The 15,885-nt window shown below is 62.3% G+C and overlaps 1 protein-coding gene across 3 annotated transcripts in view; it reads right to left on the bottom strand.

Annotated features, from left to right (window-relative positions):
- CACNB1 (calcium voltage-gated channel auxiliary subunit beta 1) overlaps nucleotides 1-15,885 on the bottom strand; it is a 30,092-nt gene that overhangs the window by 7,647 nt on the left and 6,560 nt on the right. The window contains exons 3-11 of one of the 3 annotated variants that reach the window (XM_037887142.2): nucleotides 8,466-8,585; nucleotides 6,146-6,268; nucleotides 5,810-5,946; nucleotides 4,948-5,024; nucleotides 2,393-2,412; nucleotides 1,912-1,992; nucleotides 1,387-1,445; nucleotides 722-831; nucleotides 3-11 (exon numbers count right to left, since the gene is read on the bottom strand). In XM_037887142.2, the coding sequence (XP_037743070.1) occupies nucleotides 3-11; nucleotides 722-831; nucleotides 1,387-1,445; nucleotides 1,912-1,992; nucleotides 2,393-2,412; nucleotides 4,948-5,024; nucleotides 5,810-5,946; nucleotides 6,146-6,268; nucleotides 8,466-8,585 (736 nt within the window). Of the gene's footprint in view, nucleotides 1-2; nucleotides 12-721; nucleotides 832-1,386; nucleotides 1,446-1,911; nucleotides 1,993-2,392; nucleotides 2,413-3,972; nucleotides 4,131-4,947; nucleotides 5,025-5,809; nucleotides 5,947-6,145; nucleotides 6,269-8,465; nucleotides 8,586-15,885 lie in introns of all 3 variants that reach the window. The other 2 variants (XM_043536860.1, XM_037887144.2) reach the window with 2 other exon arrangements.

A 15,885-nucleotide genomic window follows, 5' to 3' on the forward strand; every position in this document is an offset into this window, starting at 1 on the left:
ACCCAGGACATCTGTACCAGGAGCAAGGGAGGAAGGAAGCAGCGCGGAGGGAAGGGGTCGGGGGAGAAAGAAAAAAGGGGAGGGAAAAAAGGAGTGAATTGAACTGATCATCCCAGGAGTCAGTGCGTCTGGCCCCGCCCCAGCCCAGCCCAGGGGGGTCAGCAGCCGCAGCTCACACGAGCCCTGTTAGTCACCCCGCTACACGACAGCACCAGTGCCCAGGGGACCTGAAAACATGCCCCGGCCCTGTTGAGTGGGAGTCAAGGCACGTCGCAACCCAGCATGCACTTGGGGGGCCCTGCCTGGTGTAGCCAAGCATCCCTCGGGGCAGGAGCGCCACCCCAGGGCCTCTCTTTCCATCTAGCACGAGCAGGTGAGAGCAAAGCAAGCCACCAGGCCCTGCCCAGGAGCGGGCAAGGCAGGGAGCATGGGCCCGGAGAGCCCTTCCAGACAGGGTGAGGGGAAGGGATGCCCTGGGGCATGGTGGGCATTCCAGGGCCAGCTGGGGGTGAGGGAAGGGAGGATGCAGGAAGCCAGGGCAGCTCCCAGTGGATACAGATCCAAGACAGGCAGGTTTGAAAGGGTTCAACCTCCAAAGCCCAGCAGTCAGTCTAAGTGAGAGGCAGCCAAAAAACAAAGAGGCCTGGAATAACCAAGCGGGGCTGGGATGTAGGAAAGGGTTAAATCCACAGCTTCTCCTTCCCCCCCACCATGGCCTCACCCAGGCTGGAGCGGGTGCTGGAGCGCTCGATGATGGTGTGCTTGGTGGGGTTGTTCAACACGGAGCGCTTGGCCAGGGCGATATCGGCCGTCACCCGTGTGATGGAGATTCTGAGAGGGACGGAGAGAGGAAGAGAGCGTGAAGGCGGGAGGGGGGGCCCCCGATCTTTGCCGTGGCCCCCAGCGGGGCGCCCACCCCACCAGGGCCAGGCAACAGGACCCCAAAGGAGCCCTGGGGGCAGAAGTCAGGGTGTGAACCCCGGCACCTTGGGGGCAGAATCCCCACACGGGGAACCACCCCATCTGCGCTGCTCATTGCTGCCTGCCCAGCAAGGGGACACAAGGCCAGAGCACCGGACTCCTGGGTTCTCATGCTTACAGAGTGCTTGGAGATCCTCCGATGGCTAGGGACGGGCGGAGGGTTAGTCTCACTCAGAGAGAGTGTCCTGCATCAGGCTGGAGTGAGAGCGTGCGGCTGACCTGCTGGGATCTCTCTCCGTCAGACCCTAAGGAGCCTGTCACCGTGGTGTCCAGGCGCTTGCATGGGGCGACTCCCAGAAACTGGGATTTTGAGTAAAACACCATTTCCCTGGTGACCAAAAAGGGCCACAGTGGGGAGGGTTGTGGGGGAGTGTTTGGCAGCATCTGTCTGAGGAGCCCCCGCACCTGCCATCGAAGCGATGCTTCAGGAAATCGAAGAGGGCTTTCTGCATCATGTCCGTCACCTGGGGAGAGAGGGTGACGATGGAGTCAGGCACCTGGGGGGCAGGAGGGAGGGGGAGTCGGGATTTACCGCATCAAGGTGTGACTGCGTGGGGGTGGGTGGGGTTAGAAAAAGAGAGAGCAATGGACATCGGAGGGGTGGGCAGTGATTTCAGAGGTCAGATGTCACTGGCTCCCCCTGGCACAGGCCCTCAGGAGACAGAGCAGATGGGTCCCGGAGGAGAAGGAGAGAGGAGGACGTGGGCAGATGCAGAGGTGGAATGGGGCAAGACAGAGGGGGGGCGGGGTGTCGGTCAGACGGAAGGGGAGGGGAAGAGAGAATGGCCGAGCGAATGGATGGACAGACAGATGGGGATGGGTGAAACAGGGGGAATGAGATCAAGGGTCACCTGCTCCCCGGGAAGCTGCTGAAAATGCCTCCTCCCCAGCCTGCCCCCCCCCCACTCCGTGCACCCGCCCCGGGCTCACCTCGTACCCCTTCAAGGACGGCCCCACAAGAATGATCGGCCGCATGGAGGGCACCACGTCATACGGCGGCACATGCTCCGCCTGCCGGAGAGGGCAAAAGACAAGGTGTGACATGTACCCAGCGGGAGTCATTGGAGCAGGGGGCCCAACCCCCACGGGGGCACTGCAAAACCCAAGTGCCCTGCAGGGTGGGGGAAGAGCTCGCATCTTCTTGGGTTCAGGCTACCCAGCTCATGCTGATGCCCCCTTGGCTTGAGAGCTGGGAGGTTCTGCCTTCGTACCATCATGGCCCAGTGCGGGTGGTGGCACTGGGTCCCGGGAGAGGGGAGCTGGTGGCATGGGAACACCCATGCTGTTGGCTCTGGTACACTGACACGGCCCATCACCGCTGGTGGAGAAGCCGGGTGGGGAAGGATCATTATGGGGGCCCAGGCCCACCCCCACCCTTTACAGGCTGGTCAAGTAAAGCCCTTTTACTCACCGATTTCTGCTTCTGCTTGGCTATGTCCAGTGATCACCATTAATGGGGCAGGGGAGGGGGCAGGCGAGAGAAGACAAACAAGGCATGCGTGTTATTGACAGGTCACGCCAGCAGACACGCAGCGGCAGCGGGGAGGTTTCTGTAGCCGGCAGCGTGTGGGAAATGGGGACAGGCAGGGGAGGGGGCTCTGAAACCTGGCTCAGGCTGCAGGTGGAATCAGGGAGGGAGGAGGATCTAAGGGAGGGTGTGTGTGGCCACATCGGGGGGGATGGCTTGGCTCCCCCGGGTGTCCCCCAGGTGCTACGCAGCTCCCCCCTGCGCTGGCCCTGCTCCCCACTTCACACCTGCCCTCTTCAATCCACACACTCTGGCACTGCAAACACCCTCCCCGCTTGGCAGCAGCAATGCCCTCCTCCTCTGCCCCCTTGGCTCACAGGCCCTTGCCCCCAGGCTGCCCCCCTGGCCCTACACTGAATACCACCCCCCTGACTGATCCCCAGCTCTGTGGCTCACTGGGGACCCCTGGGTGAGGAATGTCCTGGAAACACCCTGCTGCAGCCCCTACCCGTGTACTCTAGAGCAGCCCCTGGGCTGCTCAGCAAGCAGCAACCTCCAGGCCACGGGCGCTGCCCCGAGGGGAGCGGGATGGGCCCCCGACGGGAGCCGCCCCCCCCACCATCTAATGGGGGTAAGGTGGGATGGGACAGACGATGCCACTCCCATGTTTCCTGGGGGGGCGGGGAGGGGGAGTGTGCACTGGAACGTTCCACTCCCATGCTTTACATGGGGGTGCAGCATTGGAACATTCCATTCCCATGCTTGGAGAACCGCTAGAATGTTCCACTCCAAAGTTTCATGGGGGAGGCCAACACTGGAACATTCCATTCCCATGCTTTACATGGAGGGGTGGGGGGCAGTGCTTCAGCCTTCACATGGTGTGAGGAGCTGCCGGAATGTTCCACTCCATGTCTCATGGGGGAGGAGCAGTGCTGGAACATTCTACTCCCATGCTTTATGCTGGGGGCTTTGGAACCGCTGGAATGTTCCACTCCCGCATTTCACAGGGGGCAAGGCAGCACTGGACCGCTCCATTCCCATGCTTCATGTGGGGAGGGTGTCAACTGGCAGAAATGCTCTCAACTCATGGGCCATGTGTGTGATCACTGGAACATACCATTCTCATGCCTCATGTGCACGTATGGGGGGGGGCAGAGAGGGGACACCCCCGATGACTGCCCCTTTCCAAGCCATGCTGGAGGCGGGGTTTCCTGGTGTGATGGGGAACACACCCAAAAGTGCCTGCAAAGGGGACATCCAGCCCTGGCTATAGGTCCCCTGGTGCCTGTGAGATGATGCTCTTACCCCATAGTGTGCCCCACAGCGCTGACCAAGAGCAGCGGCTGAAGGACAATGGGACCACGTCCAAACCATGGCCCTTCCTGCCCCCCCCCGCCCCCAAAACCCAAAGCTCCCCAACCAAGTCAGCGAGCCCCATACACAGGGTGAATCACGGGTATTAGCAGCAGGCGTGAGCGAGGGTGCGGCAGGCGGGTGCAGAGTCCCACTCCGGGCTCCTTTACCTTCTTAAAGAAGGGGATGTGCTTGACGTTGGAGGGGGACGTGGTGACACTGCTGATGCTAGCCTTAGGGGATCGGGGGTTCTCCAGGCCCTCGGCCTCCTCCAGCTCTAAGTCAAGGGCGTCTAGGTCATAAGCTAAATTAGTCATGTCCAGAGTACCTGGGGGGGCAGAATGTGGGGAGGGGGAAAACAAAAAGAAAGAAAGAACGAATGAACGAAAGGAGGGAGGGAAGAAAAAGTAAAACAGAAAAAAGAAAGGAACAGCTGAAAAGAACAAAAGAATGAAAAAATGTACCAAAGGGAGGAGGAAAAAATGATTCAGTAAACGAAAGAGAAAAATGAGAGGAAGGGGAAAAACCTGTCGCTTCCCTGCAGACAACGTAGAGAGGGGGTCAGAGTGGGGGGGAGAACCATCAGGTATCCCATCTGCAAGAGCGACAGGGCAGCTGGTAGCAGGTTTCCTCTGCAAGCCGTGGAGGTGGGCATAAGTGGGCATGTCTAGGGGATGTCTGTGCCCCGGTGGGCATACCTGGAGCATGCCTGTGTATACGCCCTTCTGCCTGTGCCCAGTTGTTCATCCACACAAATGCAAGACTCTCCATGTGCATGCCAGCATGAACGGCGGGCCCCACACGCCCAGCCCAGTGCTCCCCGCCAGCTCTTGTGTGCTGTGTATGCACCTGTGTCTCAGCCCTGGCCTGCGTTTGCAGAGGGCACGGAGATTCCAGGAGCTGGGGTAGGATTCCTGAGAAGAAAGCTGGGCACTTCCAGGCCAGCATCCTTGTCGCTCTGCCACTGGGGCGCTAGCTGGTCTCAGGGGCTAATGGGGGAAGAGACCTGGCATTTCAGCCCCTTGTTATTGCCAAGGCCACAGCCAGAATCAGCCCCTCTCCATCAGTCTCTCTTAGTGGTCCAGTAAACTTTGCCAGCTGGGGGCTGTCCGCTGTCAAACAGCAAAGGGAGGGGGTGGTCTTACCACTGGCAGGAGGGGTGGGTCTGCGGGTCCCCGTCACCACATCTCCCAGGCTGGAGCTGGAGTTGTCCCCCGATTTGCTGCGTGGGGCAGAAAGGCAAGGAGCAGTAAATGCCTGGAGATGGGGAATTTCCTGGGTGGGTGGGGGGGGGGCAAAGGGAGGTTTGTGGGGGGACGGACGACACCAGTCTGGAAAGCGAGGGCCCCACCACAGCAAATTCTGAGCAAGGGGGAATTGGCCTCCACGCCCAGATTCTGTGAGAGACTTACATCTGGAACCACAGCACCAGGGCAATGCCATGTGCCCATCTAGCCTGGTATCTCCTATTCCCCTCCCCCAGCTGGGATCAGACCACCGGGGCCAGAGTCCAGCGCTCTCCCACTCACCCAGTGATGTACCAGATCCGATCAAGGGCCTATCTAGCCAGCTATTCTCCCTAGTGTGCCAGTTCAGACCAACAAGTCCATCTACTCCTGCACGTTCCTCCTGACCCCTTCCCAGCCAGTACTCAGGTTCTGCCCTGCAGCATGGGGATGGAAGGCCCTTTGCATCCTCAGCTGGTGTCACTGCTGATCCTGGAGCTGGTTCTCCCCTGCCTGGCCCCTTGTGCAGGAGCTTACCACTGAGCAAAGGGAATGATGACCCAAGGTGCCCAGTAGTGAGCCCACTGGAAGAGGATGTTGATCCTCCTCCCCCCACTCCCAGTCTCACTGGAGTGGATTTGCTCAGAGGGCTAACCTGGGCCTGCCTCAGTTACTCATAACACTGCTCTCGAGCCCCGGGGGGTCCCAGGGCTCCAGGCTGCACGCGGATGCGGCCAGGAGCCGCGATTCCCCCTCTATCCCCTCAGCTCGGCTGCTCCACCTTGAGCTCAGGCGATTTTGTCTCATCTTCTGCTCCTGCAGCATCCTCATGTTCTCCAGCTTGACGGGGCTGGGGATGAACCCCACCTCGCAGCCCTCCTTCACCAGGCGCCCGATCCACCAGTCGTTGTTGTATTTCTGCAGCACGGAGAGAAGAAGGGCCTGAGACATGGTGCCCATCCCCGCCCTGCGCCGAGCCTGTCCCATCAATGCCGTGCTGGGCCCGTGTCCTCTCCGTGCCAAACCCATGCCCAGCAACACAGTGCCGAGCCCCAGTCCCCCCTGCCGCGGCGGTCTCCAGAGCCTCAGCCGGGCCTGGGCCCGCGCCGGCCCCTACCTCTTTGATATGCAGGAAGTCCTTGGGTTCGAAGGAGATGGCCATGCCCTGGACCGGCACGTCATCGTTGGGGGACGGGTTGTAGCCCACGTTTGTCCTCACGGCGAATGCCACCGGCTTGGTCTGTTCAGGAGACGGGTTAGCGGTGCGGGGGAGGGAGGAGAGAGACGCTGGAGGGGCCCGGGTCTCTCAGACACAAGGCTGCATTGCTCTGGCATTTCAGAGAACGCTGTTACCTAGCGGCTGCAGAGACCAGCCAGAAAGGGGGTAAGCAATCCGGGGCCAAATTCTCACCCCTGATCCAGGAACACGGAACAGCCCCAGCCAACTCCCTCCCCTCCCCACCATAGGAACCAAGGAGAAGGGGTCCCTCCCCCAAGAAATGGAGTGGACGCCCATCCCAAGAATAAATTCCCCATGGGGCAGCGAGCCAGGCAGGGAGACCAGCCCAGGTCCCCCAAGTCCAGGAGGGGGCCACAAGCAGGGCACTGAGAAGAGCCATGGGTGAGATGGAGCTGAACGGCTCCGGGGACTGGCTGGCTCAGGGGTTGGGCTACGGTGCCTGGTGCCTTGAGGCTGCCGGTCCAGAGCCAGGCCAGGTCGGCCGTGAGGAGAGAGGTGTTGCCGTGCGAAGGGTGAGGGGGGTGCGTAATGACTCGGGTGGTTCTTGGTCACAACGGCTGCCCCAAAAGAGGACCTGGGCGACCAAGCTGTCCCACCTATAGAGGGGCCTGCCAGCGCCAGGGGAGATGGGGAAACCCTGCCTGGTCGGGCGATAAACAGAGGCCTTCGCTCTGCCGGCGATGGCGATCTGGAAGCTAGAGCCTTACAGGGCCTTGTCCTTGTCCATGGTGCCCTGGTTCTGCTCACGCACAGAGCTGCGCTAAAGGGCTGGCCCTGCCTGGGAGAGGGGCTGGCACGTCTCCCAATGGACATTACACCCCAGCTGCCAGCAGCAGAGCGAGAGGGTGCTGCGGCTGCAGAGTGTGCGAGCCCACTGCACCATGGGGGGGGGAGAGACAGGGGCCTCATTAGCTAATGGCAGCCGGACTGCGCAGCCAGCGAGCAGGGGCAGGGCCGACATCTCCCCTCTTCCCAGGGAGCCTGGCTGCGGGCAGGGGAGAGATGTGCGCTCAGGCCAGGGAAGAGCACGAGGGGCAGAGGTGAGCACCAAGGGGCCGCCCAGGCTCAGCCTGGGACAGAGGGTCCCAGCAGGCCCCTGGGAAGCCTGATGTTCATTGTACAGAGGGGAAACTGAGGCGCGGGGAGGTGAGACGTGCCCAAGGTCAGGCAGGGAATAGAACCCTGGAGTCCTGACGCCCAACACCAGTTGTTCTAACCACTAGTCCACACTCCCCTCCCAGAGCGGTCAACGTCACAGCCCTGATTGTGCCCAGCCCCGAGAGGACCTCAGGAAGCGATTTTGGGACCTGGTGTCCTCCTGCGAGCTCAGACAGTGGGGTGACCCACGGGATAGCCTCCCCCAGGGCCTCTGACCAGAGGAAGAGAGTGTACCCACCCCCCGTGTGGATATGGCTGCAGGGGTGCGTCCCTGTCACCCACCTGTGGCAGGACGGCAGCAGTCCCTGGATGAGGTGGGGGGCCCTTCCCCCACTTGGCAGCCAGTGCTAGCTGGCAGGGAGGGGGTGTAATGGAAGGGCTGGGATGCCGCCAGGTGAGGCAGCGCCAGCCTGCAGTCTCCTGGCACCAGCACTCTCCCGAGCCCAGCCCAGGTCAATGAGACGTTTCATCAAGATTAGCCAAATGAATTAGCTGATGGTGGTCCCAGGACTGCGGGATTTACGGGCGGCACTGGGCCCGGGGCCAGCTGCAGCAAGAACAGCTAGTACACTGGGCGTGGGGCGAGGGGAGGGAAGGAACAGCCAGGGTTCCCTGGCACTTGGCTCCCCCTGCAGAGCGGGGCTCTCTGGAACTGGGTGACGACTCAGGGCATCCGCACAGCAATGCAACCTGATCCGTCACGGACGGGAAAGGGGCCAGGCCAGAAAGCTGGGGGATGAACTCCTAGCACCAGGGCAGCTTGGCACTGGGGGTGGGGCTGAGGCGCAACTGGGAACGGAGGAGTTGAACCAACCCCCCACGCTGGCTTAGCCGGTGGGAAGGCGAAGTGCCAGCCAGAAGCTCCCGGACAGCCCGTGTTTCCCTGCGTAGCCCCCCAGCCTCTCGATCAGCGTCCACCCTGTGGGCTGGGTACAGAAAGGGACCCGTGGTCCCCGCAGCCTGCACAAGAGGATTCAGAGACAGAACGGGAGTGAAGGAACCTCCCCACCCACCCCCAAGCACACGCCCTGGCACCTACCTTGGCCTTCTCCAGCTGCGCCAGGGCCTGGCGCTCGGCCTCCTTGCGCAGCGCCTCGCGATCCTCCTCCAGAGACACATCTGAGTCCGAGGGGCGGCTGGTGTAGGAATCCGCGGAGCCCTGGAGGAGCAAGCACCCACATCAGAGGGGGGTGGGCTTTGCAGCCTCCCCTGTGGAGGGCGAGCCATGGCCACACAGCCGAGTGAGCCCATTTAGAGCAGCAGCAGATACCCAGGGGGATGCTGTCACCTCCCCATGCACTGATCACCCTGTGAAACCGCGGGGACAGGGGCTGGCCAGGCAGCCTGGCATTGGGCCCAGCTGCCCGCCACGCTAGAGGCGGTTGGATGTCATTCATTATGGACCCATCACCGTGGCCTCTGGGCACTTTAGAAACAAATCATTGACCAGCACAGCCCATCCCGGGCTGTAACAACCCCCGCCTGTGGCGCACGGGGTAAAACCTCCATGGTGTGAGCTAGAGAGACGAGCCCCTAAGGGACCTTAGGCCCCTGCAGGGCACAGGGGTTTGTAGGACTCTGGGGCTCTGCCAGCTCTGGAAGGGGAGAGAGGTCCAATGTAGTGGCTATAGTGCAGGAGCCAGGACTCCTGGGTTCCATTCCGGGCCCTGCCGCTGACTCTCTGTGCCTCGGTTCCCCCTAGTGCGGTGAGGGTTAAACTGAGTGGCAGGGAACAAGGTGCAGCTGTTCTCACCGCTCTGGGATGGAACGTGATAGCGGGGATGGGACAGGGCAGTGCCAGGCTGGGGGGGGTGGCATCAGACCCCATGAAAGCACCAGCACTGGCAAGAGAAACAGGGCCACAGGCGGGGAAGGGGGGCACCTAGAAACAGACAGTCCCCCTGGGGTGAGGGGCCCGGAAACCCACATCCTTAATGGGGAGCAGCCTGTGAGCGAGAGGAAATGGAGCAGGGGCAGGAGAACCAACAAAGAGTGGGGTGGTGAGTGAGACTCAGGGGCCTGATCTTGTCTGATTCAGTGGGGCTAGGATCCCTGGCTTGTCCCACATCCCCAGCCTGAGCTGCTTACCCACAGGCTGAGGCCTGCTAACGAAGCAGTCAAAGTGCTCTGCCCCCACTTGGCGCCTCTGCTTCGGGGGTTCCGATGCTGGTGGGGAAACTGAGGCACCAAGCTTGGCCGTGAACTCAGGGAAGGGAGGAGGCAAAGAGTCCACATGGGGATGGGAGGCATCTGTCTTCTGTGGGGGCAGGCCTCTGCATTCTGGTGGACCCTGACGCACGTCCCCCTGGGGATCAGTGCAGAGGAGACAGGACAGTGTGCAGGCTCTCGGCCCTGCCTGTGACGAATGGAGCTTCCTAGTCACCGGAGAGCCCTGGCAGGGCAGTGAACGCGGGAGCAGGCGCCCAGAGAGAAGGCGAGGGCTCCGGGTGGCATCAGTGCAAGGCGTCCCAGCTGCTGCCATGGGGCATTGGGCTTGGCGCTGCCCCAGCCTCGCCTAGTCATACTAATACCGCGTGGGCACTGGGCTCAGGGGCCGGGTTTGTTCAGGAAATCGGGGCATCCAAGGAATGGGGTTAACCGTGAAGGGCAGTTTAGAGAGGCCCCCTGCACTGTTCTCCTAACTCCCCTCTTTCCCGACCCACAGCTGCCCCACTGTGCCAATTCCTGCCCCCCAGCTCTGCCAAGGCCCTGAATCCTGACCCAGCTCCCCGCAGAGCAGAGACTGCCTGCTAATGACCCTGCACCACCAAATGGGTTGGTATCGGGATCCTAGGGGAAGGGGAGGACTAGCAAACTCATTTCCCTGACTGGCTTGGGGACTCCGTGTTCTCTTGGGGTCCCTCCCCTTCCAGTCCTGCAGTGGGGTTCCCAGCTCGCTTCCAAGTCTCCGGGCCCCGGGGACAGAGACGGCAGCCCTCAGCTGCCTCTGCCCGGGCCCCCGAAACATCAGCGCTAATTAGTCAGCTCTCATCCCACACAGCGAGTTCATCTACCTCCCCGGCTGTGTCAGGAATGGGGGGAGCAGCATCCCATGGCTGGCAGCTCAGAGGGGATCGGGGAATTGATGGGGGTTCCCCTTTAATCACAGGCTCTGCACTCAACTGCTCGGGATCTAAATCAAACCTGCTGCTTTCTCCGCAACCCCAATAACTGAACGACCCCAGGGGGCCAGGAGCTGAGGGCAGGGGGCTATGCTCAGGCCAACCAGAGGGGCTGCTGCAGAGCCCCACAGAGCATCCCCCCTCTCCCAAACCGTGCCAGCCTCCTCTCAGGGCCGTTCCAGGTGCCCTTCGGTCCCAGCTGGGTTTAAACACACCGGCAGGTTTCACTGGATCAAACACAGAGGCATCCTCTGAGGAGCCCCCCCAGAGGGAGGCAGTGTGGAGCAGGGGGGACCCCTGCTGAGGGGGGCAGCCTGTGCTGTGTGAGGATGGATGGATCTTTGCAAGCCTGGGCTAACCTCAGTCAGGAGTGGAGATGATTCAGCTGGAGCCGGCTGGAGGGGGGACCACCTCCCCGCAGAGACATGCAAACCCTCCCCCTTCCGGTCTCCCCTTTTTGGCCCCCAACTCTGGCCAGGCAGCTCACCCAGACAGATGGGGTTCGAAGCCAAGGTAGCAGCGTACTCACCTCCTCTGAGTCGTCCAGCCAATACAGATACATCCCGGCCGTGAGCGGGGGGCGCACAGGGCAGGGGGGTAGCCCGGCTGGGAGGGGGGGCCCCAGGCAGAGGGGCGGAGGGCTTCGGGAGACGAGGCCAGCAGGCAAGGAGGGGAAGCCACAACGCAGTTTTGCCGAGTATCAAGGGCTTCAGGGGTGGGCATCAGCACCCCAGGGTGGGCTGGGTGGGAGGCCCTGGGGCTGATCTCGCAGAGGTACCATCCGCCCTGGCTCAGGGCTGGGGGAGGCAAGCTCATGAGGCAGGGCTGCCCGGCTTCCCCTGCCTCCGACCGGAGTGGAGAGACAGGCAGCCAGGAGCGGATGACGTGGGGCTTGGACGCGATTGGCTCAGTGACCGAGCGAGTGTCAGATATGAGGGCAGCCGGCATGTGGCCCAGCTGGGTACGTGTGCGGGGGGTCGCCAGCCCTTTCCGAACGAAGACGCTGTTCTGAAGCCCTGCAAAGTGGAACAGGGGGTGCTTGGGGGGCTGGGAGGGAGCCCTGCCCGGGGGGGGAGGGGAACAACCCACCCAGCTGAGAGGGATTTCTGGGCACATGGGGGTTTAAGGAGCAGCTAGTGGGATGTGCCACGGAGCAAAGGCATTGGATCGGGGGCCAGGGATGGCACTTAGCCCTGGTTGTGCCATGGGGCGCTGTGCTTGGGGCCAAGACGAATGGGAATGGGGGGGAGGGGGAGGGAGAACTGTCTGGATCCAAACTTCCCCAGCGGCCCTTATTTGCTTCTCCAGCCCCTCGACCCAGAGTATTCGAGCCCCTGCCACATGCTAATGAACTCCAAGAGGTGAGTCAGGATCCAGTGGGGAAAACTGAGGCACAGAGCAGCACCCCCCCCCCCCACAGGACCAGATTTCCAAGTGCATAGCCCTATGGAAAATCCTCCCCCAGCATGGGTGCTGCACCCTGAAAATTCAGGCCAAAGGTCCCGCAGAGATTCAGCGACAGAGCCGGAATTCGAACGCAGATCTCCTGAGGCCTAGACCCCCAACCCCAACCCCTCCTTTCCTGGCTCCCAGCCCTCCAAGAACTTCCCCCTCGCCCCACTAATTCCTTTGTAAGTGTGAAGCCGGCACACAGTCTGTTGCTGGTCTGGGACCAGAGAACCCCCTCAGAGAAGAAACACAGAGATCAGCACAAATTCATGGGGGCGGGAGGGGTCACGGATACCTTGACAGCACAGGATTTCCAACGTGTTTCACAAGCTCTCTGGAAGCCCTGCCACCCCACCGCCATGCAGCCACCTCGGAGTGGAACGCGGCAGCTGTTTAACAGCGCCCAGCAACAAACAGGCAACGGGGGAGTCTGAACCCCCCCATGCGTGGTCAGGAACTAGGTTTTACATCTCCAGAGACAGCCCCTCGAACAGCAGAGCGCCCCCTAGCGCCCAGCTGGAACTGGGGTCAGCCCTGATTCCATGGGCAGGATGGCTCCTACAGAGCCCCTCACCCGGACCGGCATGGCGCCACCCTGGGGTGTTGGGGTCAGCACTGACCCAGAAGGGAGAGCGCCCCTTCGCCTCTCACTCCCTGATGCCCAAGTTAACCGTTTCTCAACCCATTGGGAGGAGGGACAACTCCAGCCTGCTCCCTACAACCAGGAATCCCCCCCAGTGCCTCCCCCTGCCATGGCGCATCCTGCTCCTCCCCCACCCGGAGCCTCAGCCCCCAACCTCCCAGAAGAAACACCCCCACCAGACCCTTGGCTCCGGGGTGGGGTGGGGGATTCTCTGTACTGAGATCATGGATGGGCAGGAATGTGGAGGGGAGGGCAGAGAGGCATCTGGGGGGAGAGTGGGGCAGAGGGGTTATGGGGAATTCTGGGTGGGAAAGAAGCAGGGGGTGGGGGGGCATGGGCTGAGGTGGAAGCGAGGCTCTTGGGGGGGCTGTGAATGGAGTGAGGAGGAAGCAGGGGGTAGAAGAAGGTTGCGGGGGTGGCAGAAGCAGGGGGTGCAGGAGGGAGGGATTGTGGAGGGGTGCAGGAACCCCTGCCAGCTCAGCTGGCCTTGGAACCACTGTGATTGGGGTTGGCTGGGTGCTACGTGGGTGGCCCCATACTGAGGGGATCCCAAGTGTTTGGGGGGGGCACAAGGGAAGGGATGAAGGGCAGCGAGCCTGCCAGAGAGCGTCAGGGTGGGGGAGCAGCCAGGGGGACCCCAGGCCCCCGGAGAGACTGAGAGCTGTCGAGGGCTGGGCTGGGGGGACGCTCACCAAGACGGGCCGGTGCCCTTTGCTGGCCGTCTCCATGCTGCCGGTGCTGGCTGGGCCTGGGCGCGAGTGGGCAGCACGGGGGGGGCTCTGCTGGGCTGCCGGGGCTCATGTTTCACCAACAGTGCAACATTCGCAACCTGCCAGGGTATATTTAGCCCAGTGCAAGGGGCGGGCGAGCGAGGGGGGCTGGCCTGAGCCAAGGGTCAGCCTCGGGGGCAGGCTCGGGTATAGCCACCCTAGGCACACACTCTCTGCTCACAAGCGATCTCAGGGGGTCCGGAGGGGACTGAAAACAGCCAGGCACCCCCACCCGCGTGCTGGTGCCCCTCAGCCCCCTGCTGTTCCAGGCCCCCCAGCTGTGCCGATGCCCCTCCATCCTGACCCACAGTTCTCCCGCTGCTACCCCAAAACTAGCCTGCTCCTCACAGCAGACCCCGGCTGGAGAGTCAGGGGCACGCTGCGTAGTCTCGGGGGTGCAGACGCTCACTGCAGGGAGCACACGCAGAGCATGCCTCTCGTGGGGGGCGGGGGGGGGGAAGCTGTCAAAGGGCCAAGGTTCCTCCTGATCCTTGCAGACCCCTGTCTGAGGCCGAAGCACTGAGCAGGGCTCTGGGGCTGCTTTCTGACCCGGGTCAAATTCTGGGATGGGTTAAGGCTAAATGGGGTCTGTAACCCGCATATTTTGGGCCACCCCCAAAAAAATTCAGCAGCCCCTTCCTCCCAGCCCAGGGCCCCCCCACCCCTATCTCCCGCTCCCTGATCTTCCTGCCAAGGCAGCCCCCAGCTGAGCTATATGTTGCCCCCCAACTGTACCAGCTCCCTCTGGCGCCTCCGATTTCAGGGATTCTGCCCTTGATCCCCTCAGCTGCAGGACCTGGGTGTCCTGGCTCCCCGACAATGGCCTGGACCGACCTCAGCCCCGCGGAAAAGCCAGAAGAGGGGAGAAGGTGGGTTTGCAGAGCACAGCTCTGTACCCCCTATTCACAGCCCATGCCAGCAGAGGGCAGCACAGGGCCAGGTTCGACTGCCCAGCAGACACGCACACACTTTGGGGGGAGGGGGGGCTGGGAACCCCCCCAATTAACACTCCTGGGGGGAGATCAGATACGAATGACCCAACCGCTAACACCCAAATACAGCTAGACCCTGCCCCGGGCCTCCGCAGTCCCTGCACCCAATTCCCAGCCTCCCCACAAAGTGCGAGCTTGCGGGGGACCCTGGTTCCACATTCTTTGGGGGCCCCATAAGGTACCAGCCTCTCCCGCCCCCATCCAAACCTCAGCTGACCTTGGAGCAAGGTGCTGACCCCATTCCAGCCTCCGTCCCATCACCCTCCACGCTTTCTAGCCTCCAGAAGCTACTGTGTTACTGCCAGCCAGGTCCAAGCCCCCCAACGCAGGGAGCTGTCAGTGGGCAGCCCCCCAGCCAGCAGGGAGTTCTCCCTCCTCATCAGGTTGGGCTTGTTCCTGGGTGGGGCAGGCAGCTGAGAACCCGCCCCACTACCATGAACGAGCCCACGCTGCCCTCTGCCGGGCAAGGCTAGGAAGGGCTCTCCGAAAGGACCTGCACCCCCAGGACCCCAAGATGCAGGAAATCAGGCTGAGATTCATCCCATCAGATATCCCTAGGCATGTAGCCCCTGGATTCACCCTCATGGCCTCCCTGGCTGGGGCTATAACGTACCACCAGAGGTTGTTTCTCCGAAGCGGGGCTCAACCTCTGAGCTGAAGATCCCCCCGGCCCCTTCCCACCTCTCTTCCAGATCTACCCCCACCCCCCTCACACGCGACCTGAGCCGCCCCAGGCAGACACTCACCCCACCCTCCACCAGCCTGGGGTAAAGCCCTCCCAGCCTCACTGCGGGGGCTCACGCGTGATAGCACCACAGAGAACGGGCCCACTCAGTTCTGGGGTGTTTGAGAAGCGCCTCCATTGGGTTTTGGCCGGTTCTGATCTGGGATCCAGGGGCGATGGGTACTGGGTCGGTCTCTTTGGGTGGAAAGTTCTGCTTTCGGCCCATCGCCAGGTGGAGAGCGCTCCCTCGGGCGGATGGAGGGTTCAGGGCCTTTCGGGAGCCCGTGAATGAGCCCAGGGCAAGGGGAAAATCCCGCTAGCCCAGGTGCGTGTCCCCCAGGCCCCAGGTCTGTGACCCCAGCAGCCTCATCATCGCCCCAGGGCGCAGCAGGGAAATGGCCAGGCCCAGAGCTTTCCCTAGGGCACCTCTCCAGCCTTCTCCCTCTCGCTCTGGAGGGTGGAAATACAAGGCAAGCTGGCCCTTTAAATCCTCTCTCTGCATGGGGGCCTCGCTCCGGGAACCTTCTCCAGGGTAACTGCCACCTCCAGCATCTTCCCATGTCATCGCCATGGGAACCATTCACCCACCCACCCCTCTACTGGGGGGACAGGTCATAGGACCCCTCTCTCCAGCTGTTTATCCCCTTCCCACGGGGGGGGGCGCTGGAGGGGATTAAGCCACACCCACCCCAGCCCAGACTTCCAGCCCCCCGCCCTCCAGTGTAGGGCTCAGTCCAGTGCAAGGTCTAACGTCCCAAG

This window comes from Chelonia mydas, chromosome 27 (genome assembly GCF_015237465.2).
Source record: "Chelonia mydas isolate rCheMyd1 chromosome 27, rCheMyd1.pri.v2, whole genome shotgun sequence".
Lineage (NCBI taxonomy): Eukaryota > Metazoa > Chordata > Testudines > Cheloniidae > Chelonia > Chelonia mydas.